General features: G+C 36.8%; 1 protein-coding gene across 1 annotated transcript in view; it reads left to right on the top strand.

The window, feature by feature from the left end:
* The first annotated feature begins 1753 nt into the window (after positions 1–1753).
* The window catches only part of PLPPR4 (phospholipid phosphatase related 4), a 48045-nt gene continuing 23927 nt past the window's right edge, over positions 1754–25871 (top strand). Inside the window, exons 1-2 of the mRNA XM_004471692.3 lie at positions 1754–2516; positions 24970–25155. Of these exons, the coding sequence (XP_004471749.1) occupies positions 2439–2516; positions 24970–25155 (264 nt within the window). The 5' untranslated portion in view covers positions 1754–2438. The remainder of the gene's footprint in view (positions 2517–24969; positions 25156–25871) is intronic.

The raw sequence follows: 25871 nt of genomic DNA, 5'->3' as shown, positions 1-25871 counted from the left end.
CTTTCCATACATGACATAACCTCTTTCTGCAACTCAGTTTCTTTAACTATAAAATGTGATGGAAAAAGTTACGTTGTTCATAAGGACCAGCCAACAACACCCATTAACCATTAGGCAGATAAAACTATGTTCATATGGTTTATTTAAGTTTATTGACGCATTAATTTCTTCAGCACTTACTTACTGAGCACCCACTATTTGCCAGGCACAGTTCCAGTTACTAGATATGCAGTGGTGAAAAAATGCCTGGCTTTGTGGAGTTTCCATTCTGGTAGGAGGAGCAGGCAATGAAAAAGTAGACAAAGAGATACTTGATAAACTATAAGATAGTGATAAATCCTAAAAAGAAAAATAAAATAAAGTAAGAGTAAACAATAAGGGAGGAATGGGGTGATAAATGCTTCTTAGATGGAGTGGTCAAAGAAAACTTCCCTGAGGAATTTAAATTTGAGCAGAGGTATGAATTGAGAGGTGAAGCCATGAATGCTGGCAGAACTGAGTTTCTGGACAAAATAACAGTAAATGCAAAGTCCCCGAGGTAGTTAATAGCTAGAATGAACAACTGCGTAGACGGTATGAATGATTGAAACGGGCCCTCAGCAGGTGCTTTGAGGAAGTGGTAGGCTAGATTTGGATTTTTTGCGGAATGTGATGGAGAGCACTTAGAGGATTTGGGCAGGGAAATGAAACAACTGGATTTCATTTTCCAAAGATGATTCTGGCTCATGGATAGGAAACGGAGTGCAGGTTACAGGGTGGCAGGGTGAAAGTTGAAAGCACTGTTAGGAGGCTGCTGTAGCAGTCCAGGCAAGAGAAGATGGTAGTGTGGAGGGAGTGGAAAGAAGGAGTCAAACAACCAGTTTTGGAAGATAAAATAGCTCTCTTCTGAGTACTTCTATTTTCTGAGAGAGTAAGAGTTGAAGTCACAAGCTGCGAAGGAGGAGGTGTGAAAAGAAATAAGTAGCGAGTTTGTCCTCAGAGTGGGAAAGAGCATTGACTATGAAAAAAATATTAGGATTGTGGAGTAGTAGGGCCTACTTGAAGTTCGTGGTCATGAAACTAATGTGGGATGAGACCATGCGGTTGTGTGTTTTCCTCTAGCCACAGAGAATTGGGTTTAACTGGAACCGTGATTTGTCAGGCAAGTATGATGGAAAGAGGTGAGGATGCGGTATAGGTAAGGGCTGTGATTATACTGATGAACTCTAGAATCCAAGCCTGGTAAGGAGGAAAGTGAGGGACTGAGGTGGCAGTGGTAATGAATTGTATAGTCCCCATATGACCCAAGTCCTACCAGAGAAGCAATTGAAAACGTGAACTGGAAAGTGAGGTGGGAATTGGTGGTCCCAAGCTTGAAATGGAGACCTTGGAGATGCGGGGAATAGTATGGGGTATGAGGTCATGGAAATGGGTTACTTTTATTAGCATGATACAGTGTTTTGTGTTTGCTGGGTGCTTTTCTCTTCTGCATTACTTAATACTTCTGAGTTGCCAAAATAATCACAATGTTGAGACCAGTCAAGCACAGCACCTAACAGAAAAACTTTATTTAGATTTTTAGTGTCCAAAGAAGTCTTCTTTTCAAGATTATCGTTGTAATGCTGACAGTGTTCTGGGGGTGTGATCGTGGGGTTCAAACGCAGGGTCCTGCCCTTTAGGCTCAGCGAGGATGCCCATTACCTCAGTAGTCACACGCCAGCTTCCCTTAACACAGTGTCCCTCACCTGTCCCAGACAGCTGATAGTGAACGCTTGTCAGCAGGCGATTTGGTGCTGCAAGGAGCCTGGATTCACTTCTAAAGAGAATCCTCAGAAGGGGTGGTCATTCCTGCATAGCAACGGGCACTCAATGAGTTTCCACCACGGCCTACTTTTTAGCGTGGGTTCCAAGATACAATTTTGCGCAGGTAGAATCGATTTTCTCGTTGTGGGTGAGCCCGCAGCCACCGGTCTTCTGCTCTCCAGCAATACCAAAGTTAGCGTTCCTGGAGGGAACGGAGAGGCTTGCCCAAAAGGCGGTGGGCGCCTGGGCTCCTCGGCCTGGCAGCTGCAGACACCCGAGTGCGTCCCCCTTCTGATTCTTGACGTCAACCTCCGATAGCCTTGAAGACTCACAAGGGGGGTGGAGAGCAGAGGGAGGAGAGGCCGTTGCAGCAACAGCTTGAAGGAGGGCGCAGGACGTCGATTCGCAGAGAAAAACGTAGCAGGAGCCAGAGTAGGGGAGGGAGAAGACCTGCCGGCTCCGGGAACCGCTGGGTTGCTGCAAAGAGAGGCGGGGAGAGGCGGGGGCGCTGCGTGCAGCGCGCTGGAGCCCGCGGTGCCGGCGGGGAATGCGAGTGACATCAGCGGCCCCGGGCGCCTGCGGCTGGAGCAATTGGCCTCGGCTGCGCCGTGCACACCTCGCCCGGGAGAGCACGCACACCCCGGCCGGCAGCCGGGATGTCGGCGAAGGAGAGGCCAAAGGGCAAAGTGATCAAGGACAGCGTCACCCTCCTGCCCTGCTTTTATTTCGTCGAGGTGAGTTGGCCCAGCGCTTTGGCGTACTGCAGATCCTCCGGGCAGCTCCGGGGCAAATTCGGGCTCTGGAGGGTATTCGGGGCGCGGAGAGCGTGCCGGGGTGCGCACCGCTGCCCCCATCGGCCCGACCCTGCATCTTCCGGGTTTCTCGGTAGCTCCCCCGAGAGTGACTGTGAGCGCCTGCCAGCCCGCGGTGTTCCCTGCTGGAGATGGGGTTGCTGGGAGGCAGAGAAGGAATACCTGTGTGAGTGCGGGTCTCGTTGCCTGGCCCTCCTGTCGGGCGGGTGTGCTCACTGTCAGCGCCCCTGAGGGGCCGTGATGCCCCTGTCTAGGGACTTGGATCTTCAGGACACTGAGTGTGCATCTAGGACCGTGTGAGCCTGGGTGAGAATTCGAGTGCACATCAGCCATGCCCCGTGTGTGGGAGAGCTGGGGGTGCTTTTTAAACATTAAGATTATTGGTTGCTTTTATTACAAAATACGAACACCCTTTCCTCTAGTATAATTTCTATGGTGCTCACATCTGCTTCTAAAATTGGGTCTGCATCTCTAGACACTCATCTACTGGCCCTTTTCCGTGGCAAAAAAAATAATTAATAAATGGTATCATCTGATTTTACATGATTTGTATTTGTGCCCTTATTCTAGGCTGAGCACCTTTATAGACAAGCAGTTAACAGGCAGATGTATTTATAATGAATATCTAACTTACAGAAATGCAATATTTAAGAGAGGTACAATTTATGGGAGGGTTATAAAGATTGACAGGTACAGTGATTCTGTGCACCGTGGTCCATTGCATTAGGAAGACATTTTTAAGCAGGAGGTTTATTAAACCATAAGTGGGAAAGAGACATATTGGATAGGTTTGGGAAAATCAGAATATATGAAGCATGTGGCTGTGTTCTGTGTAATTAGACCTTAGGTTGTATTGAGAATTATTATGACTGTTGCTGAATCACAAATACCCTTCTCTGGCCATCTTTCCAGCCAAACATGGAGGTTTTGCATTTCCAAACAGAGATAGGAGATTCTCTACTTTAGGTCTGTGACTTTATTCTCCCGTGAAGAATAGTGACTGCCTTGAAACTTGGGGAAGGGATACTGTTTGACAGTTCTTATAGATAGCACTATATTTTCAAGGTTCTTTAGGTGTAATGCATTTTAAAAATGATTTCAGTTTTAAGAAAGGTATATGTGACTTGCATAAATCTCAGAAAATGAGTGGCTTCATGAGCCAAAGAAAAGAAATAGTCCTGTTAATTTAGAGTAATTAATTAATTCATTTATTGTTATCCTTCCTCTTTCCACAGAGGATTTTGAGGACATGGGTTTAGGTCATTTCAATGAACAATAATAAAGAACTTTCTCAGGAAAAATGTGGACAACAAAGGATCCCATGATGAGGAAAGGGTAAAGGAATAGTTGGGTACCTGCCTTCGGATTAAATCTCATCAGGCCACTTGTTGCATTGCTAATCCACTGTATTTTTGTAGAAAGTACTTGCATTTCATGTTTTAATCTCTTCATTTGTCTAGGAGAAATTAGGTAACCCCAAGAAGGAACACACATGAGGTCAACCAGAAGCTAACCGCATGTGGGTTGAAGCTGTCTGGTTCTAAAGAACTCATAAAAAGGATGCAAACCAGAGAATTAAAAACGTGCCTTTAAAGCATTCATAGTGTGCCTTTGAGATACTTTTAACAGGTGTCCATGCCCCTTAATCTAGAATGCTAAAATGAAAGCTCCTAATAATTCCTTTGAAATGTGTTCTGGGAACAAATATCTCCTAAATGTTACTACTTATCCATGAGTAGAAATATCCCAAATTCATTTCATTTACTTTGATTCATTTAGATACCCTCTACGAATTCCTTAATAGGGCAATACGTAGAACAATTCCTTGAGGAAAGTTCATAAAATAATGAATGAGCATTTATGATACTATGTCTTGGGGTAGAGATATATAAGGAGAGCCACAAAATTGGATTGCAAGTTTTCTCCTTGAAACTTAAATGCAAGATGAACTACTAAAGAGCCTCCAGAAAATGGAAGAAGACATTAGTACACCAAGTATTTAAGGGGTTGATTTGATGCATTACAGAGTTCTGTTGGAATGACTCATTTGGAAGCCTGTAAGAATGAACATTATATCTCTTTTGGATGATAAATAAATAGAGCATGAATTAACAGGTTGGTAAAATGTTAAAGGGTAATGTTAGTTTGCTTTACAGCATAGTTTCCCAAGGCATCCATGATTAAAATTGAAAATGAAACATGAGAGGATCTCTTTCCTTCACATAGCAACCCAAAGCATACATTTCAAGCCTTTTCTTTTATTAAAGATCATAGTGTAAGCAACAAAACATGGCTAAAAGAACCGGATTTTGAGGACAAAACTAAGTCTGTGGGTCTTAAGTCAGTGATACCATTGACAACTTAAACTTTGCTTCCCCAAGGAGTTCAGGTTGTTTTAAATTGCCATTTCATGGTAGGTAAGAGATATGAAGAAACTTTCACTCAGACCAGAGTCCAAAGTCAATTTAGACTGATTAATGGCAAGAAAAACGCTACTGGAAAGAACTTGGGTCCTAGAGTCAGATTAACTTGGTACAAATCCTACCTATAATCACATACTACCTGAATTAGTCTGGCCAAGTTATTTCTTTCATCCTTTGTTTCCTCATTTGTGAACAAGAAATCATAATACTCACCCCTCAGGAACATTATGAGGCTAAAGCATGTAAGACACCAAGTATCACACCTGAGATGTGGTAGGCACTCAATACTTGTTAGTTCCCTTCACCTCACATCACTGCCCTTTACCTTACAAGAATTATTTTACTTCTAGGATGATCTTGAAGGATGATCCTGACCAGGCCTATCTTAGGATTTCCCATTATTCAGAAACCACTACCTCCCCAATTTCTAGAATGCTTGGGTTCCAGAGTTTTCCTGAAGTGGAAAGTCATGAATGGGGAGAATGGAACACTGTTGGTGATGTGTACAATAATAATAGCAACCATTTATGGAACACTTGCTATATACCAGGATTAAAGCTGAGTATTTTACACACACCATCTCATTCAGTCTTCAAAGAATCTCTTTAAGAAAAAGTCCATTGTTATCCCTGTTTTAAAGACGAAACTGAAACTCACAGTTCAACAACTTGCCTGTGTTTACAAAGCAAAGTCTGAGGCAGAGCTGGGCATTAACTCAGAGTTCAAGCTTTTATCCACATGATAACTGCCTCTCTCAACTTTTTGAAAGAATAGTCCTATAGACAAAGTGATTTTTTATGGTTTCACACTGGTGAAGATAGGAAGATGAAATCTAAGGCAAGGGTGCATTGACGAAGATGATACAATTTTTGCTGGCAATAGACTAGGCTCTCTAGTTCCTTTCCCTCTCCATAGAGAGCCTCCAAGCACAGAGTGGTGGGCAGTCCTCACTCTCCATGCTGGTCCTTAGGTGAAAGCTAGCGCCCTCTTTTCAGAGTGTCAAGGAATCTCTTACTATATATACTTGTGGTCACTAGGCTGAGATATTCAACCACTCACATCAACTAATCTTTTCCCAGTTCATCAAACTTGATGTTCTGCAAATATTGTTAAGGTACAGCATGAATTTTTCTTACATCTGTAGTTTATAATATCAGGTGTTTTTTGATAAAGGGGTTTATGGTTGACCATAAGTATATGTGTCAATATTATGTGGTTATTTTTAAAGTATTTGATGATTTCCAGGTACCTCACTTTCTGAACAAATTTGATAATTAAGCTTGGTATCTTGTAACTTGGGAAAAGAAAGGTCACCTTGTAAAATGCACTCTCAAAGAAGCTTATCCAAGGTATTATCAGATTGAAGAGAAAGGTAAAAAGGAATCTTCCACTGAAGAAAAGGTTTCTCTTGCATTTGAAGTTCCAAAGCACCCTCCAAGTGATGGCTGTATCACTTACAGCAATTGCAGCCAGCAGCACACCTAGAATTAGTGAAAGGTTTTCACAAGCCTAATAACCAAATATTATATGTGGTGAGGCTGTCTATGTGCTTAATGCATCTCCTCTATACCACCTGTCCTCAGAATCACAATTTTCTTCTCTTTAGTGCAAAGACATGAGTTCACATGGATTCAGCAGGAAATGTAAACAAATGATAAATTAGCTTTTAAGCCAAAAATACATAAATTCTTAATATAAAAGAAAGAAATGGGGAAAAGGTTCTTTCCATTTAAGCATTCTGCTTTATGGCATACATTCCTTTTACCAACCTGACATTTACTTGATGGTGGTAGAAAAGTTATGTTTAATTTATTATGTATTTTCACAGGGCTATGGATACAGATAGGAGTTGGAAATTCCTTGCTTTTCACATGCAAGTGTGCACATCGGTAAACACAAACAGATAGAATATCATCTCTCTCTCCAGTCAGCACAAAATAACTGTGTGTGAAGCATTCAAGATTCAGAATATTTCAGACTCAACAGAAATGAAATTATATAGAGAGTTTTCATTAGTTGGAATGCTATATTTTTTAATGGCTATGTTGCAGGATTTTGTTATTACAGGTTAATAACTATAGTATCAACAACTAGATAGTGTTTTCAGAGTGGAACCCATTGCTACACTATTGCCATCCTATCAGGAGAAGTTCAAAAAGCCTTTATTTGAGCAAAGACACTCTGGTTAGTTCAGTCTGAACACCACGTCTCAACTGTGGTATCTTGACAAAATCTAATTCCCTTTATAAAATGTTTGTTTCTTTCCCACTGGAAAGTGTGCACAGAGTTTTGATTGTAGCAAACTTTAGTTCATAGGATTTCTATTACAGTGCTAGTTCCACATGAAAATTATATAACCCATTTCATCTCCTTGCTGTGAAATATAGCTATCTTATTTCCTTTTACATAAACTTTAACACCAGTAGGAAGTACAAAATCATAATCTGCCTGCATTGTATATACCAAAATAGTAGCTGTAGATTTTTCTCCCTTTTCAAGACTGCATAGGAGGATAGTCTGCTCAAAGAAGCACTCCAAACCCAGCCAACTGAGATGAGCTGGCAAATCTTTCCTACTATTTAGAGTCACAATGCCTTGTCCTTAGAGTACTTGGATGCAAAAGAAAAAGAAAATAGAGAAGATAATAGGTTTCTAAGTTATAGAGATAGAGTTAAATAAGGACATTTCCACAAGTACAAAGACCGAGTATTGAATATAGGACTGCTGTCAGGCAATTATATTCTATTCCTAGGCTCCATCACCATCCGTCTGTGTCTCCATGACCAAGTCACTCAACATATTCTTTGTTATACTTTTTCCTAACAGGGAAACAAAACCATTTTCTACCAACTTCAAAGGGATGTTTACAATAATAATGATAACAATGATAAAAAAAAAGTCAATTTTCAAGTCTCATTTCTGTGACAAAGCCTCTGCATACATTTACCTTTAGGCTTAAGAACTTAAGAACTGACCAAGAAGGTATTATTTATTTATTTTTAGTTCAGTAAATTATGGTTCAGAGATATAAATATCTTTCCTAGGGTAACTCAGCAACTGAGTGAAGGATCCAGGATTTGAATGCTTGCCACCAATCTTGTTCTTACATTACGACACACTATCTCACATACTAAAATTAATGATGAAGTGGGAGGAAGATCCCCGCCTCTGCCATGTCTTAGTTAGCCTTTGTGGTACCTGAAGGCATGTATTTGGAAGATGTCTGGTTGGGGCTTCATCTGCTTTGTGAAGTGGACTTTTGTTTCTTCATTCACTACTAAACTTGGCTTTGTTAGAGTCTTCTCCTACTTATGGCAGCTGGTTTAATTCTGACATGGATCCATAGAAGTCACAGTGATGGTCCACCGAAGAAGATGCTCCTTACAGAAAGCACAGATAGCTTTCCATTAGTCTTAGGTTTGGAAAAGCGTTAACTGTAGGTCTCCAAGAATGAGAGAGGGTGGAGGAAAGAATCCCGAAGAGATACCAGAAACAGAGAGAGGCCAGGCCACGCAGGGTGAGGAACAAAACATGAGAAAACAGAGTGAAGTGCCGGTGAGGGTAAAGAGGCAACCTGTGAGCAAATCATGAAGACCTCTTTAGTCATTGGGGATATCTAAACGGTTTGTTAAATAAAAAGACACTTGGGGCAGAAATTATTGCCAGTTGTGTCAGGAATGTGTTACACATATTACAGCAAACAGATTTCTTCTAAGTATCTTTATATTGCACAGGCTATTTCTCAAATGCTTTTCTATATTAAAAAAAAAAAATGTGAGGAAATGTCTTCCACAGAATTAAACCTAACAAAATCATGTACTCAAATAATTGACAGAGACCTGCAAGGTCACCTTCCCTGACTCCTTTCTATCACATATGAGAAAATTGTGACTTTAAAAGGTTACTGAGTTACCTAAATTCAAACTCTGGTTAATTTTATATTGAGAATAAAACCTAGGCCTCCTGACTCCTGTTCTAGTGCTCTTTCTTAATTATTACTATTTCTAGAATTCCTCATGTTGGAAAGTTTCCCTCTGGATTTTAACATTTAAAATATGGGTCATTCTAAGTCTGTATGTGAACAAATCATGCTAGCTGTTTGAAACAGAAATCTAAATACCTAAAGTTCACATTTCATGCTCCCACTTTGCACAAAACAGTATCTTAAAGCAATTATGAATGAATTTCTGTTTAGTTTTTAAAATTGTTTGGTTCTTAAAAAAGCATGTTTACAGCTAAAAATCAGAGGACTGGAGGTGATATTTCTCTTTTACTACTGCCTCAAATTTCACAATTACTTCCCTTTACAGGAGATATCAGAGAGTAGACAAGAGGAAACGTTGAAAGGAATAAGAATATAATTTACATAATCAATAGCAGCATACACTTGAATTGCCAGTGCAGATTTATGTAATGTTTTCATGGAAATTATCTTATTTGATCCTTTAAACACAACTGAAGAGTAGATGTTAACTCTTGCTAATTAAGTGACTGAAATCTCAAGGAATCCAAGAAGTCACCTGAAACCCAAGAAGTGCTGTTCTCCCATCTTGGCCACAGGGTAAAAAATGTCTGCATGTAAACTGGGAATGTCTAAATATGAGCATCACAGCTTTCTGTGGTTTATTCTAGAATGAATAAACGGAGAAATTTACTTCCAGATACCAGGAATAGAGAAATTCCCTAATAGTCAAGTGGAGTTTGGAATGTAGTTGCCAAGGACAGAAATGCAAATTTTAACATAATTAATGTTGAAGTGTTTTTCTTGTCAGTAATTAGACACTGCACCAATTTCCCATTAGGTTCATTTCTGTTATTTATTTGCTCTTTTTGTTTGGATGGTTGCTTTTTAATCACAAAACAATGTCAATCAATATAAAAGGGGATAATTGCTTCTTTTTTGCTATAACAAATTGGTTTATATCCAGGTCTTGTGAAAGTGACATAGACCATTCAGGTATAGATTAAAAAGAAGGGGAACTACAGATAATTAAAATGAATGTATTTTGTGGAAAAGAAAAATAAATCATCACTATGTTTAAAAGAATGTTGTTTGGGAGTAAGGTCAGTGGAGATATATATGGATATTGTTTAACATTGAATTTTTTCCCCAAAAGCCTGTACTGTAGATTGCCTTAGAGGCAAAACTGCCATTTAATAAACTACTAGTCATGCTTCAGAAACTTGGTCCTCATGGGTAGAATCCAAAAGAAGCCAATCTTTATATTAAGTAATTTCCAAAAAGCATTGCTAAAAAGAAATTCCAGGGTGTAATCTGATTTTCACTTTCATAATAATTCATTTATTCATTAAATAAATATTTATTGATTGCTTATAACATGCCTTTAGTTAAATTAATGAAAATAACATGGAACCATTAATGGCATAGCTCATAGCACATAGTAGACTTTCAGTAAATTTTCACTTAACAGTTGGAATAAAGCAGTACATATTTTTTATTTAACTTTCTTTATTCAGCCAGTGGAAACATTTTTATTTATACAGTGTTGATGACTGTCCCATCAGATACTGCTCCAATGAATTTTTGAACAATTTAAGATTAAATCAGTCTTCAAGGTCTATATGAGTCTCCATTTCTTAATTATATTTATTCTCATTTTATAATCTAGGGCATACCCATGGATTGTCTGATATTTGGGGCTGCAAAGAGAGGCATTGTTGAAGCAACGAATTTAAAATGTTAATTTCCATAGAAAACCATTTTAGTTACATATGCGCCACACATGCGAACAAAGACAATTTTTGCATCTATAGTAGATCAAACTATTAGATATCTATTTTTGCTCTTTTAAAATAATGTAGTGTTCTTTTCACCCAATCTACTTATTAGCTTTGTACTCTTGGACAAATAACTAACTTCCTCCAAACCTCAGTTCCCTTATTTATGAAAATATTATGGTCTCATTAGAATTGTTGTGACCCTGTAATTATATACAAATTATATAATATGGCTTACAGTTTTGAATGTGCAGTCAGTGGCTATGAATGAAATTTCTGTTTCCCACTTACCCTACACAACCAGCCCCACCTGTCTTGTCTAAAGGCAACTTTCCCTATGGTTTCCAATTTCCTAGGTCCTGGAATCCTGGAATGAGGTTTGTTTCCCTTATTTTGTTTTCATATCACACATTTCATTATGTTTTACAATATGCATGCAATGATAGAATAATTAGAATAATTCATTATAATTTTAAATACACAAGCAACACTTATTAAAATCATGGTCAATTTTTATTGATAGAGGTACACACATGCACACGCACACACACAGGAGACCACAAGTCTTAAGTATTAAGTAACCTTATTGATCTTGTCAATAGAGCAGAATTCTATTTACTGAGCACCTGCTATAGACCAGTGTAACACTCTACTGTGCATCCAATCTCCAAAGATGTTGGTAGATCCATGATTTTGTAAGACTGTAATAGTCTCATCTTTCCAGATTTCTATGCCATCACATATTAACTTAGCAGCAAGTCTGTCCAGTGCAAATTATATATCTTCCCATTTCTCAGCTTGAACATATATGGGATAAAGTAAAATATATTTGCCACAAAATAATGAATGAATCAAAGGATAATCCAACCATGGGGAATAACGGACCTTGTTTAGGCTATTAGGGTGAGATTTATTTGGATTCTTTCTTTAGAGTGATCAGGCTACACCCTAAACAAATTTTTTCCTCTTGGGTGGTAATCTGGAGATGTTTTCATATTGAAGCAGCTGAGATTTGGGTCATTAAAACAGGCAGAACTTCAAACTGTAAAGACTTTGACATAGATTATAAAGGCTTTGACTTGAGAAAATCTTACAAAAAGATGGACAGCTATCTATGTAAAATGCATGCTATAAAATGATGAACTTTTGAAAACTCTTTTACCCCAAGATTTTATTTGGGTTCTAGCTTCCAGCTGAATTTTACCTGCACAAAGAAAAATTATTTGATTATGGTAAATTCTTTGCTATTTTGGTCTCAGAACTATGAGGTTATTTAATGAATAGTTTGTGTTCTAGTGACTTTTTAGATGGTTAGATCAGGAGATTCCTCTTCTTACTGATTTTTACATCCAGCATCTAGAGCAACACAAGTAGCAGGGAGCACATAGTAGGCTTTCAGTAGATTTTGTTGCTTTAATTTCTGTGTTGATAAGGAAATAAAACAACTTAATTTATTGAAATGGGGAGATAGATCCTAGACCAGTAACTCAGCTTCAGCCTTGACCATGGCCTTAGTCTTCTTTGGCTGACCTGATGGCCCAGAAACAGAAGAAGAAAATGCCAAGACTTCAGTGTCCAGGTTTATGTTCCAACATGAGCAAGAAAAGCCAAGTATAGCACCTCCTAGAAGATGGTGGCTCTATGGGAGTATAAAAAGCCTTCAAGAACTTTCCCTTGTAAAGCTCACAGCCCACCTAACTGAACAGGCTCCAGTTCCTTCCCTTTTCACCACCCCTCCACCTTCCCAAGATGACAGATATCACTGGAGCAGAGTAGAGAAGGAAGAGGAAATAAGTGGCTCCAAGGAGGTGGTCCCAAGAAGCACAAAGATCTTAGTGAGTGTTGTCTCAGTCCCACAATATTTCCTTAGCAGCTAAGAATTTTTTTCATTTCCTAGGTCATGTTAAAAACCACACAGCAATTTGCAATCTAGGAAGAAGCTATGTAGCATAATAGAGGGACAGAGGCTGAGCTTGATTTCCTCTATGTATAAGATGGGGATGCTCAAGATTGGATATGACCAAGGGTCAAATAAATCTCTAATGCCATGGATATTCCTTGAACTGGTGGTAAAGCTGGTTAAAAATGTTCACCAACTGAAAAACCATTGCTTATAGGTGTATGCAGCCTAGGGTTCTTTCTATTCTAATTGGACTACCTGCCAAGATCTGGGCATGGTCCCTGCGGGAATTCAAACTCCCTTAAAGCTAGGTGAGGGAGAGCTCCAGCTGAGTTATGACTAAGGAGTCTGATCTCATTTATTCTTGGCTCAAATCACTTACCTTATCAGGTACTTATGTTCAAGAAATCAGCTGGATTAGATGTACAGTTAGACTTATTCATTTAAACCTTTGTAATAAAATGCTCTTCTTTGTCAGTGTATCTGTATTGCATGTCACATTACATGTGGTTTCTTGCTGCATCTCACAATGAGACATGTAACACAATTACATATTATGTAAAGAGAGCTTTAGGATCTTGGAAGACAGAAGTTACTAATGTCCTATATTATCAGTCCAGCTTCAATATTTCTGATGTACATTAATCACTTCCAAAAGTAACAGTCAAGTAAATAAAGTCATTTTTTTTTTAAGATTTTATTCCCCCCCTCCCGCCCTGCCCCAGTTGTCTGTTCTCTGTGTCTTTTTGCTATGTGTTCTTTGTCCGCTTCTGTTGTTGTCAGCGGCACGGGAATTTGTGTTTCTTTTTGTTGCGTCATCTTGTTGTGTCAGCTCTCCATGTGTGCAGTGCATTTCCTGGGCAGGCTGAACTTTATTTTGCACTGGCAGCTCTCCTTACAGGGCACACTCCTTGCGTATGGGGCTCCCCTACATGGGACACCCCTGCATGGCACGGCACTCCTTGCATGCATCAGCACTGCACATGGGCCAGCTCCACACGGGTCAAGGAGGCCCGGGGTTTGAACTGCGGACCTCCCATGTGGTAGATGGATGCCCTAACCACTGGGCCAAGTCCATCTCCCAATAAAGTCTTAAATAAAAAGTCTTCAGTCTTGAAGGTCAACTCTTAATGTACATCTAAGTATACAGGAGACAAGGCTGAAAGAGGGAGGGACTCATGATCCATTGCTACGTTTTCATCTCCAAAATTATCATTCTTTACTCTGTATAATTTATAGGTCAAATAAAATACATCAGGCACAGAGTTGACATTCAGCACTTACTAAATAAGCTGATGACATAATAGAAAATACAAACTGTTATAAATGCTTATATAACATGGTATAATGATAAATTTGGTACCATGAATTCGGCAAGCAATTTGAAAAAATGGCAACATACTAATGGTTTCTAATTCAATCATTCATGAGAATATAACACAAGAATATATGTCATTCTAGATCTCAAAATCAGAAATTTGCTCTTCTTCTTCTTTCTACCATATCTCAAGTATGGACTTTTTAGTTACATTTTATTTTTCTGACATTATTGTAATGACAATATTTTCCCTAACTCCCTTTTTCTTTGGTATTAAGAAATATGTTTTGAACCACAAATGTGATAGGTATTTCCTTTGTAATGTTGTTCAGGTGAGTATCTATATGCTTTTATGCTTTCTCTTTATGAATAAAATAGTCCCATAAATAGTGAAAATGCTTATTTAATTTGGGTAATAAAGACCTTACCTTATATTTGGGAGACAAAAATACATGCACAGTACCACTTACAGTAAAAATAGTAGGGTGACATTTATAGGATGTAAAGAAAAGATGTGCTTCATATTATTTTATTTTTTCTATTTCTCAATATCTATGGAAAAGCATACATCAGTGGTAGGAATTTCTAGGAAGAACAGTATGCATAATGATTATGAAGATGCACTCATGGGCCAATTTGCTTGAGTTTATAAGCCAAACTAACAGTCTGTACAACATTATGCAAATCATGTAATCTTTCTGTGCCACAAGTTCTTCATCTGGAAGATGGAGATCATAATATTTTCATCAAAAGGATATTGTAAAGATTATGTGAGTTAACACATGTAAAGTACTTTAAATAGTACCCAGCAAATATTAGTAGCATTATATTGCTGTTGGTATCCACAGTTGTGAAAGTCAGCTTTATCTTCTAAGGGAAAAGAAATGACAGCTGGAAGAAAGTATTTAAAGGCAATTACTTTTAACAATTGAAATATATGCCCCTGCCTAGGGTCTTATTTTCTAATTTGGCTTAAAGAACAAAATGCTTTCCAAGACAATGCACATACTTCAGTGTCTAATTATCTAAGAGGAGCAAACCAGTGCCCAAGGTTAAAGCTGGTGATTACAAAGCCTACTACCCCAAGCTGAAGGCTAGATCAATATTTAGGTAATAAAACAGCCACTCATCATTATTTTAGACTTTACTGTTGGATCATTGAGTGATTGTAATTAGTCGTTTTAAAGCTATAAAGATGTAGTTCATGTTCAGGCATAAACAATTAGAACAGATTTTTCCCATTAGACCTAACATATATATTAGGTCTGGTAGCGTTCCTTATTAATTACCATTGCTATTTGGAGAAACCACTTTGAGTTTCGTATGTTCTTTAATGCTAACAAAATCAATAGTATTCCAGAAATTCAAAATAGGAAGCATTTTCTTGTGGTTCTCCAATTAACCACACTACAAGAACTGACCAAATATTTGGCATCTCTATTCAAACCACTCATATATGAAGTATTATATATTTTATATAATACTTCATTCAATATCAAAGACACCCAGTATATTGGGGCCTTCCCTGTTATAGACCCTGGGGATACAGATACAGAGGTGGATGAGACATTTTCTCTACTCTCAAGGATCATGACATTGAATAGGAGAGAGAAAAGTAAAGAAAAACGGGCTTACCATATGACCACTTCTATGGTAGAGACATTCATCAGTGTCTGCACATTCACTGTGTCTGCACATTCATCTGTGCAGTCAGAGGACGCAATCCAATGGAAGCACTAAAGACAGCAAAGTATCTGGACTCTTAAATATCCCAATTTCTGATCTGTTTTATTAGAAGTCATTCACTAGGGAAGGCAGAAGTGAAAGTAAAAGCAGACCACATCCAAAATATAATTGAAGGTTCTAAGGATATTACAGAAAATAAAACAAGTTTGGAAAAGCTGCACAGGAAAAACCTTAAAGACCTCGGAGTTCTGTGTCAGTAAGTGTGTGGTCTGAAAGTGAACGCCACCACTTCAGTCTTGGGGCCACCTAAACCCCTTGCACACGTGGCTGCCTACTGTCCTTTAAGCTGGCATTCCCATTAAAGCCCGGGGCCATCCTTTCCTGAAAAGTGTCAGACTAGTGCCAGATGGCAGCATATGGTGGAGCAGCAGAAAGGTGCAGAAGTGGGGTGCATGCTTTCAGGAATTCAACAGATCAGGTCTCAATTGCTAGCCTTGTCACTTAGAATCTAGGCATACTTTGTAACTTATCTGGGGCAGAGTCTTTATCCTATAATGGGGATAGTACTTCCCCAGCGGAGTGAGAGAATTAAATTAGATAACTTAAGGGAGGGGGTATCTAAGTAAATAATAAATACTCTTTTCTTTCTAGGTTTCAGTAGGTTCTCAAGAAATTCTGCTTTCGGTAACAATAAAATGGGCTCTAGAAAAGATAAATCTTATATATGAGCAAAATGAGTAGTTCCATGTCCAAGTAATGGGGAAGAAGTACAGAAAAAAAGTCTTTACAGTTATTTCAATGAGCACCTGGGTGACTTGTTTTCATGTTGCACATATCCCCTACATCAGCATCTTCCCATCTGGAAATTACCACCAGTATGTTGGTATTGAAGACACAGCAGGTTGAGACCTACCAGCAAGCAGTTCATAGCAGGTTTCCTGGACTTAAGAGCCACTGTAGGAATCTGGGTTCTCCCACTTTACGGCTTTGTGAATCTTGGGCAATTTATGTAACCGATCTCTACTTCAGTTCTCTCTTCTGTAAATTGGGGGTAATAATAATTGTTACTTTATAAGATGTAGACTGAATACAGCAATCTGTTTTAAAAACGTAGGAGAGTATCTGGTACTTAAGTCCTTAATGCATGTTGTATATTGTTAAGAAATTGTCCACATTTTCTCTTTATTTAATAGTAATTACTGCTTTCTTTCAGTTTCATTCAGCAAACATTTACCGAACACCTAAAACATTCAAAGCACTGTGCGATTAAAGTTCTCACTTTTATGTACCTGGTCTTAGGATAAAAGCTAGTAATACACAAATAACTACAATCCAAGGCACGTTAGCAGCTTTTACAGTGTAGTTACAGATGGAGTACACGAGACAGGGGTCTTTAATTCTGAATGGAAAACACGGGGAAATATTTTAGGGTAAAATAAATATGTCATCCCTGTCTGAAAGAATGAGGAGAGTTTTCTTGCGGAACAAATTGGAAAATTTGGCTTAAAGCCGAGACTAGGACATGTCATTTTGGGACATGAGTTTAATGGGAATGTGGCTGTAAAGAATAGGTATGGTGGAAAATTAAATAAGTCAAAGACAGCTTGAGGCCATATTATGAAAGGTCGTGTCATTCTAAAAAAAATACACTTTATTTTGTTATCATTGAGGGCTATTAAAGGCAAAAAGAGATGTGAATTCTAGGAAAATTACCCTGGAAGCTTTGTAGATGAAACAAATTGTGGAGTGACTAGAGGTAGAAAAATCTAATATGTCATACAGTGTAATGACAATGTGAAAAGAAATGAGAGGCATGTTCCATAAATCATGACTACATATGCAGAATTTTAAAATGAGATGGCACAATAAGAAATCCTTCATTACAATGGTAAGGAATGAGGCCCATTTGTTTCTGCAGAAATAAGACCCAAAGAGGTGAAGAGACTTGCCCAAATACTAGAAGCTAATGAAATAAATGAGGGGAGAAACTGGATTCTCTTGGTTCTGAAGCCAGAGTGTTTCCTCCCTATCACACCAGCCTGTTTTAATTTGTACCTATGCATGCCGTAGATGCCACCTCCATTTATGGAGTCTTACACCCTCTGTAGTTGGGAGTTAATTTGAGCACATTTATTTTTCCCAAACATCTGAAATATTTGGTATAGAAAAATTGCTCAAACAGGAGGCCCCATATTTTTATATTTTTGTGTAATTTTCAAATTTCACTGTATAAAGGCATATTATCATTGCATGCTGTGTATGTTGCAACAAGATTTGTCTGTTACACATTCCTTTCTTTCTTTCTTTCTTTCTTTATTTATTTATTTATTTTTAACGGGTACTTCTTTTTGTCTTTATTTTTTTAATGTTACATTAAAAGAATATAAGGTCCCCATATACTCCCCACCCCCCTCACCCCACTCTTCCCCCCATAACAACAACCTCCTCCATCATCATGGGACATTCTTTGCACTTGGTGAACACATCTGTGAGCACCGCTGCACCTCATGGTCAATGGTCCACATCATAGCCCACACTCTCCCACATTCCACCCAGTGGGCCATGGGAGGACATACAATGTCCAGTAACTGTCCCTGCAGCACCACCCAGGACAACTCCAACCCCCGAAAATGCCCCCACATCATTATACTTTACCTTTAAAATTAAAATGAGAAATTTCTTAATAATTATGTTAACTTATTTCTTTTAGGTTATAATGAAAATGTATTTTGGAAAAATAATCTCAAAAGTATACTAATAAAATTCTACGTTTACATATTCTATTTTATTTCTATTTTACAGGTATAGCTATACATACAAATTATCTAATTGTTTTATTATACTTAGTTTTACATAATAAATGATTTTCCATGTTCTTACAGAGTTTTAGAAATTGTTTTTATGCATACATAATATTTATCCAAATTAATATATTAAAAATTGCGTTTTTCCCTATTATTGAGGTTTTAGATTGATCTCCAATTCTCTGTAGTATAAATAAATGCTAAGTGAACATCCTAATGTGTGTATATGAGTGTGTGTGTGTGTGTGTGTGTGTGTACAGAAATAACTTTCAAATTCTGTTAATTTTTCAGACCAGGACTAAAATTTTTGTCTTCTGAATAATTTATATTGTATTAATATTTTGCTTTCCTAAAAGGTTTTACTACTTTGCAGCTATATAACAATTCACATCAACCTTAGGTAGTTGAGTGCTTTTTACTTTTGCCATTAAACTATAAAATTATATTAAGTTTGCTTTGTTTATCTGATTGTTAATAAGGAGAAATATTTCTTCCCAATTTTTAAAATATTTCTTTTTTGTGAATTAGCTGGGCATTTCCTTTGTCTATTTAATATATTTGTCAGACACATTTGAGGCAAATATCTTCTAAATCTGTTTGAATTTTTTTAGTTTTATTATATTTCCAATGATTATTTTACATTTTATATATCTTTGTAATTTCATCAGTTTCTTCATAGCTGAGCAAGTGAAGATTTTTTTCTAGAATAAATCTTATTTTTGGCAAATAAATCAAGTAATTTTCCTTCTTATCTAACTATTTCATCTGAAGCACACTGAGATGTAGGCTGGGTCCACATGATTTTATTTTTTCCAAATTTACACCTACCTAGTTCTATAACAATATAATTTATTATATATTTTTTCTTTCTCCATGGTTTATAAGTGATTGATTACCTTATCATATATCATTTTAATACACAGCGAGACCTCTTTTGTCAACTTCTTAATTCTGTTTTGGTTATCCATATTCTGGGCCAGATTGAGCCAAATTTCTTTGTCATTTGTGAAAACTAGTTTCTATTTCTATAAACCTTGAGTAATGTTGCAGACTCATCCTGACCTCTTCTTCCCCCTAATGATACCACAGTGTGTTTATATTTAGAGGAACATTGTAACTAATCTGAATATGCTGCTACTAGAACAAAAGTAGTTTTACAAACCATAAAGCTCTAATGCTATATTGTTACTTATTATAATTGTTAATATTTGAAGGAAATATTTATCTCTACCAGCTACAACATAAAAAAAAACCCACCATGGAATGTCAATAGAGATTGCACTAGAGGAAGTGAAAAATGCTTCATCACTACGTATTGACTTGTGACAACCTCCTTAGTGGTCACAGGCTTTCAGGAAATTATTCTGATCAGCAAATATTTTTTTCCAGTATGAATTTCATCTTGATATATTGTATTAATGTTTAATTTTCACATTTTATATCATTTTGGGATTTTTATCAGGATGGGTGCCTAGCATCCCATTTAAAACTTGTTATTAATATAAAATATTCTTTTTATCTTAAATACGAATGATATGTATATATGGTTACATTCTTTGACTTCCTGGAATATTACACATGATTTCACCGAGATAATTTAACTTGAAATTTTTTGTGCAAGTGTTGTTCTTCAAAAGTGAAGATGATACTGTTAAATCATTTACATATCAGTGACTTAAAACTTGATACCTCCAGCCTTGGACTCTCCCCTGAACTCCAGATTCTCATCTTGCTCTCTTCTTGGCAGCTATGCTTGAATATCAAAGAGGCGTCTCAATTTTAATATTTCCAAAACAGAACCAAAGATTCTTTTTTCCCCAAACCATAGTTTACTCCAGGCCCCCCTATGCAGCAAATGACACCACTGATCCAATTCCTTAAGCCCCAAATCTTTCCAATCAACCTTTGTTTTCTCTTCTTTGATGACTAACACATTAACAGGTCCTGTCATTTCTGTTCCTAAAACCATATCCAGATTCTGCCACCTTCTCTATATGCCCAGTATTACAGCCTAGTAAAAGCCTCCTTCACCTCTTAGCCAGACTACTCAAGTAGACATGCATCCACTCGAAGGTAAGCTTCACAAGTGCAGGGATTTCTCTATGTTTTTGGTTACTGTTATATTCCTCACACTTAGATAGGACCTAGCACAAACTGGGTATTAAATAATTATTTGTTGAGTGTTTTATTTTTCCCGCTTCTACTTTTGACTAACTACAATCTATTCTCAATCTAACAGCCAGAATACTTGCAAAATATATTCCAAATTATATTATGTTGCTACTTAAATCCTCCAAAGTATTTCCTAATGTACTTCAAATAAAATCCTAACTCCTACCACAACCTTTAAGTCTCTGCAACATCTGGGTTCCTGTTTACTTCTTGATTTCATCTTGTATTGTAGAAGTTGAGAGAGTTTCAATTTTTATTTGAGTATCACTTCTACTTTTACCTATGCCTTTTACTCAGATTTTTATTGGTTGTTTCTTTCTTGTCCACTCAAATCTCTATTTAAATGGTACCTACTCAGATCAGTCGTCTTTCCTCTCAAATAGTAACACAGGCACTCAATTCCTGCAATGCTTTCTTTTATCTTCTCTATAGTATTGAAAAGTAAAACTTGTCTTATAATCACTATGCTAAAAATAAGTAAGCTATCTCACCTAGATAAAATATCATGATAGAATCCATAAAATGTTTCACTAAAGTTGATATTGACTATACATCTGTATCTTTTAAATTGGCATCAAAACATGTTATCTAGGAAATGTGATCTTTCAAATCACATTTCTTTTGTTTGTCCTGTCTTCTAAAACAGTTAGAAATGTGTCTCTTTAAAATTGCTCTATTATTTTTACTCACAAGTTCCTTAGCAGATGATAATTGTAAGAAATAAACTTTTCTTTTTGAAAGCCACTTACCTAATCTTCAGGTAATTCTGCTCCTCTGTATTACTGGATCAAAATAGCTTTGTTCACACTTTTCTCTTGGCTACATCATTACTAGAGAATACAGGTCATAATGCCTGATTAGCTATACTTTTCAAAATCTCTTCTCAAAATCTCATTTTGCATGCAATAAATATGTCTCTGTAATTTTATTACATGTATATCAATTCTATATCTATGCCAAGATCATCATGTATCATTTGTTTAGTTTATTATACTTAAAAGAATGTTCTGTTGATGACCATTTCAAAACAATGAAAAACAGATATGATAGACATCTTTGAAGACAAATATGATAAAAGTAAACACTGTAATTTAACTCACTGTACTGTTGAGTAGCCAAATACATTATAGAAACACAATGCTAAAATTAACTTATCTTCCAACATTATATTTTGTTCAAATAACTATTCATAACAAAATTGATAAAAGAGGCAAAGAATAAATGATGCTTTTAGAAAATTAGAGAAACAAACATCAAAAGGGGAAATGTAAGAAAATTCTTTCTATTTTGAAAACTAATGAAAGTCTGAGACATTTTTCTATAGAACTATAGAAGATATTAATACCTGGATAGAAAAATGGTATAACAGGAAAACTTGGGGATTTCAAGAAGTCTAAAGTCTGAAAGAAGCAGACTATTAGGACAGAAATTATTTTCATTCATATATTAATTCATTATATATATATTTGGAAGTTAATATGATGTATATTATTAGTGGAACTATGGAAATGAGTAAGATTAGCCTCCTGCCTTTAAGAATAGAGGAAAGGCTATATAACTAAACTGTAACAGATAACTGTACAGAACAGTGTGTGAAAATTTTCTGAAGATAGGAGCTAGTGAATTAAGAGTGAAGAATTTGCTCTCAAAACAAATGATCATGTAAGGCAATTTGAAAAAGGTAATATTTGACCAGTCTGTTATTGTTAGTAGTTATAGCAACAACAATAAAAACAACAAACACCGCCATTACATAGCCATTCTTCGTCCCAGGAATTGTTAAATTTTACTTGCACTACTTCATTTAGTCCTCACAACAGTCCTGTGATGATGAATGCTATCAATTTATCAATTTCATAGATGAGAAAACTGAGATTTAAGAAAACATTTCCAAGGTCACACCGGTAGTAGTGAGTGGCAACGCTGATATGAGAAAATCCTTAGATACCTCGAAGGCCGTATCACCCCCTTCGGAATCTCCTCCGCAATCTACATGCACGCCTGCGTGCATGCGCACACACACAGTAACTCTCTATTCTGTGGCCTTACCTTCATTGGCAAGGTTGGACAGATTATACAGTTATCAACCATAAAATTCAATAGTGAGTATGTCTGTACTAGGGAAGTTTTTTGTTAGTATCCAGATTGGTCATGATAAAATTGTGTCCAATTTTCCACAGAAGACACCAAATTCATTTCCCTGGAACATGAGTATTTAAAAATGAGATGATAAGATGTTGAGTAGCTGCTGAAAATCTCAGATCTGCTTCCCACATCCAAAATACATGCAGAAGATCTGAAATATGAACTGACGTCATCAAGAAGAAAGGGAAGAAGGTCGAATTATGCAATCTGCATTAAAAGTGAAATATTTAACATTTGAATTAATGGTGAAAATCTTTTGTTTTATTTTATGGAAACCATACTTTTAAAACAAAGTATATTTTTAATAAATGGTACATATTTATCGAACGATTTTCAAATTGAAACCGTTAAATAACCAGAACCTTGAGCAAAACAACGGCCATATTAATAGAAGCTTGTTGGATTTTGTTATCCTAAACAAAAAAATCAGACTTTGGAGCTAGATTTCATGGGATCAAAGCCTACTTCTGCCACTTTCTAGCAGTGACTGGGTTTATTCAGTCATCTGCAAAATGACAATAATAATAACACATGTCATAATTGAAAGGTACTAATTAAAAGATTTTTTTAAATTATCAAATTAATTAAAATTTATAAATCACTTAGGACATTGTCACATAGTGTTATATTAAGTATTTAAGTTAAAACTTGAATAAGTAGAACTTATCATTTAAAGTAGTTTTAATTAATAATTTTGAAATTTAGTTTAAAATTTAAAAAGTAAAATTAAGTGGAAATCTCAGTCATGAAGTATTGGGTCCTTCACAACTAACAAAGTCTTAAGCTAAACTATTCTTTCAATTTTTAATTTCTGCATTTGCAAGTTCTGAAGGGCCTGGCACAGTATTTCCTCTTTAGTTGAGAACAGGTCTCTCACTTAATGTACACTCCTTGATGGCCAATCCCATGTTTAACATATTCACCACAAGCAAATCCCTACATAGTGCCTGACACATTATAGGTTGACTGTTTGAATAATTGAATTTATAACATAGTGTCTAGAAAGTACACTGTGTCTGAGGTGGGGCTGCCAGACAAAATAACAGGTTAATAGGACACCCAGTTAGATATGAGTTTTACATAAATAACAAAAAACATTTTAGAACAAATATATTCCAAGTTTGCATGGAACATACTTTTCTAAAATTTATTTATTGTTTATCTGAAAATTTAATTTAAGTAGTTAACTTGTATTTTTATTTGGTAAATCTTCTAACTCTAGTCTAGTTATTAAAATAAATTAAGCTTCATTCATTGATGCATTTAGTCATTTGTCAACAAATAGTTATTGCTCCATTAACTTATTAAATGATGTACTGCCTGCCTACCATGAGCCAGGAACAATTTTACACACTGGAGACTCAGCAATAAATAACACAGGCAGACTCTAACTTCATGGAATATGTATTTCAGGAGCTACAGGGGGAGATACAAAAAATAAACACGTGAAGAATTAAAGGAGGGGTAAGAGTCATGAAAAACATTGCGCTAGGTGATGTATAAAGAGTGAGAATGGGGCAAGGGCTGCATTACATGGAATGTTCTAGAAGGCATTGCTAAATTATGGGAAGAAGTCATTCGTGCAAAAAGCCAGGGACAGAGTATGAAGGAAAGAAAGAATAGCAAGTGCAAAGGCCCCTAGGTAAAAGTGAATTTGTGAGAGGAAAAGGAAGATCACTGTGACTTGATTGCAGTTAGTAGGGTGAGGAATGGAGAAAGGGGGGCGCAATAAGACGTAAGAAGCTGAAGCAAGAACCAAATCACACAGAGCTGCGCATGCCATGATATGATGTTTTGTTTTTATTTAAGTAGAATGGGAACCATTGGAAGTCGTTAAGTCGGGGATTGATAAGATCTGTAATATTTTCAAAAGATCATTTGGATGCTGAGTGGAAAAGAGATGGGAGGTTAAGAGGGCAACAGTGAACCTACAGGACCAATTAGGAGGCAATCCAAGAGCAATGGTGAGAGATGATTTGGGCTTGTAGTAGGTTGCCAACAGGAGTGGATGGATGGGAGATACACTTTGAAGATGGAGCATTAGTACTCAAGAATGATTTTAATTCTGGGTCGGAGAGGGATAGTGAGAGAACAGTAGAAAAATATGTTTCCTACAGAAAGATGTATCGATTATATTTATGCTCCTGCATATAACAATAAACTGAGCTTCTATATTCTTTCTTCTCAGTTGCCTATATTGGCATCATCAGTGGTTAGCCTCTACTTCCTCGAACTCACCGATGTCTTCAAGCCTGTTCATTCTGGATTCAGCTGCTATGACCGGAGTCTTAGCATGCCGTACATTGAACCAACCCAGGAGGCAATTCCATTCCTCATGTTGCTCAGCTTGGCTTTTGCTGGACCTGCAATTACGGTAAGGATTGCCCCCAAATTGTGTTTGTCCATTCCAGACAACTAAAACGATCACATTTGGTTCAATAAGTGGGCTGAAAGAAAACAAAAGGTCAAGAAAAGATCATGTTTTTTTGAGAGAGGTAGACAGTGTTATGTGGGAATACTTAAAAGCTTGAAATTATTTGTACTAATAAAGAAAATTATATGATTGCAAAAAAAATCGTGGTGCACTAGTATTTATTTTCATAAATCGTTCTGAAAGGTTTTGTAAATACAAAGTTCTCCTTGGATGGCTGATATGAAATTTCCAATACACTGTCTAGTTAATGTATTTTTATGCATTTACTTGTTATCTGAACTCTGGAAAACTCCGTGGGAAAAACAAACAATTATATAGCTGACAGAAACAGACTTTCTCCTAAAAAAAAATGCAGTTTCATTTTTTTTACTAGGTTTGCATTTGTCTTGATTATGAGCACTGAGCATCAGCAATTGCAGAATAAAGATGGCAGAATTCTCATTCCTGGCAGACACAGACATACACACTCATACAGAATCAGATAATTTAGATTCAGAACTAGCATAAGCATTTTAAAAGATGTAACATAAAAGAGAAATTCCCTAACCTCTTGCAATTTAATTAAAAACAGTTGTTTTTAGACTGGTATGTATATTAAAGAACACATTTTTAGATAAATCCATTAAAAATTAGACTGGCCAAGCCTTTCTACCATC

The sequence above is a fragment of the Dasypus novemcinctus genome, chromosome 9 (genome assembly GCF_030445035.2).
Source record: "Dasypus novemcinctus isolate mDasNov1 chromosome 9, mDasNov1.1.hap2, whole genome shotgun sequence".
Taxonomy (NCBI): Eukaryota; Metazoa; Chordata; class Mammalia; order Cingulata; family Dasypodidae; genus Dasypus; species Dasypus novemcinctus.
The sequence above is the reverse complement of the archived record's forward strand: the minus strand, read 5'-3'. Positions and strand labels throughout refer to the sequence as shown.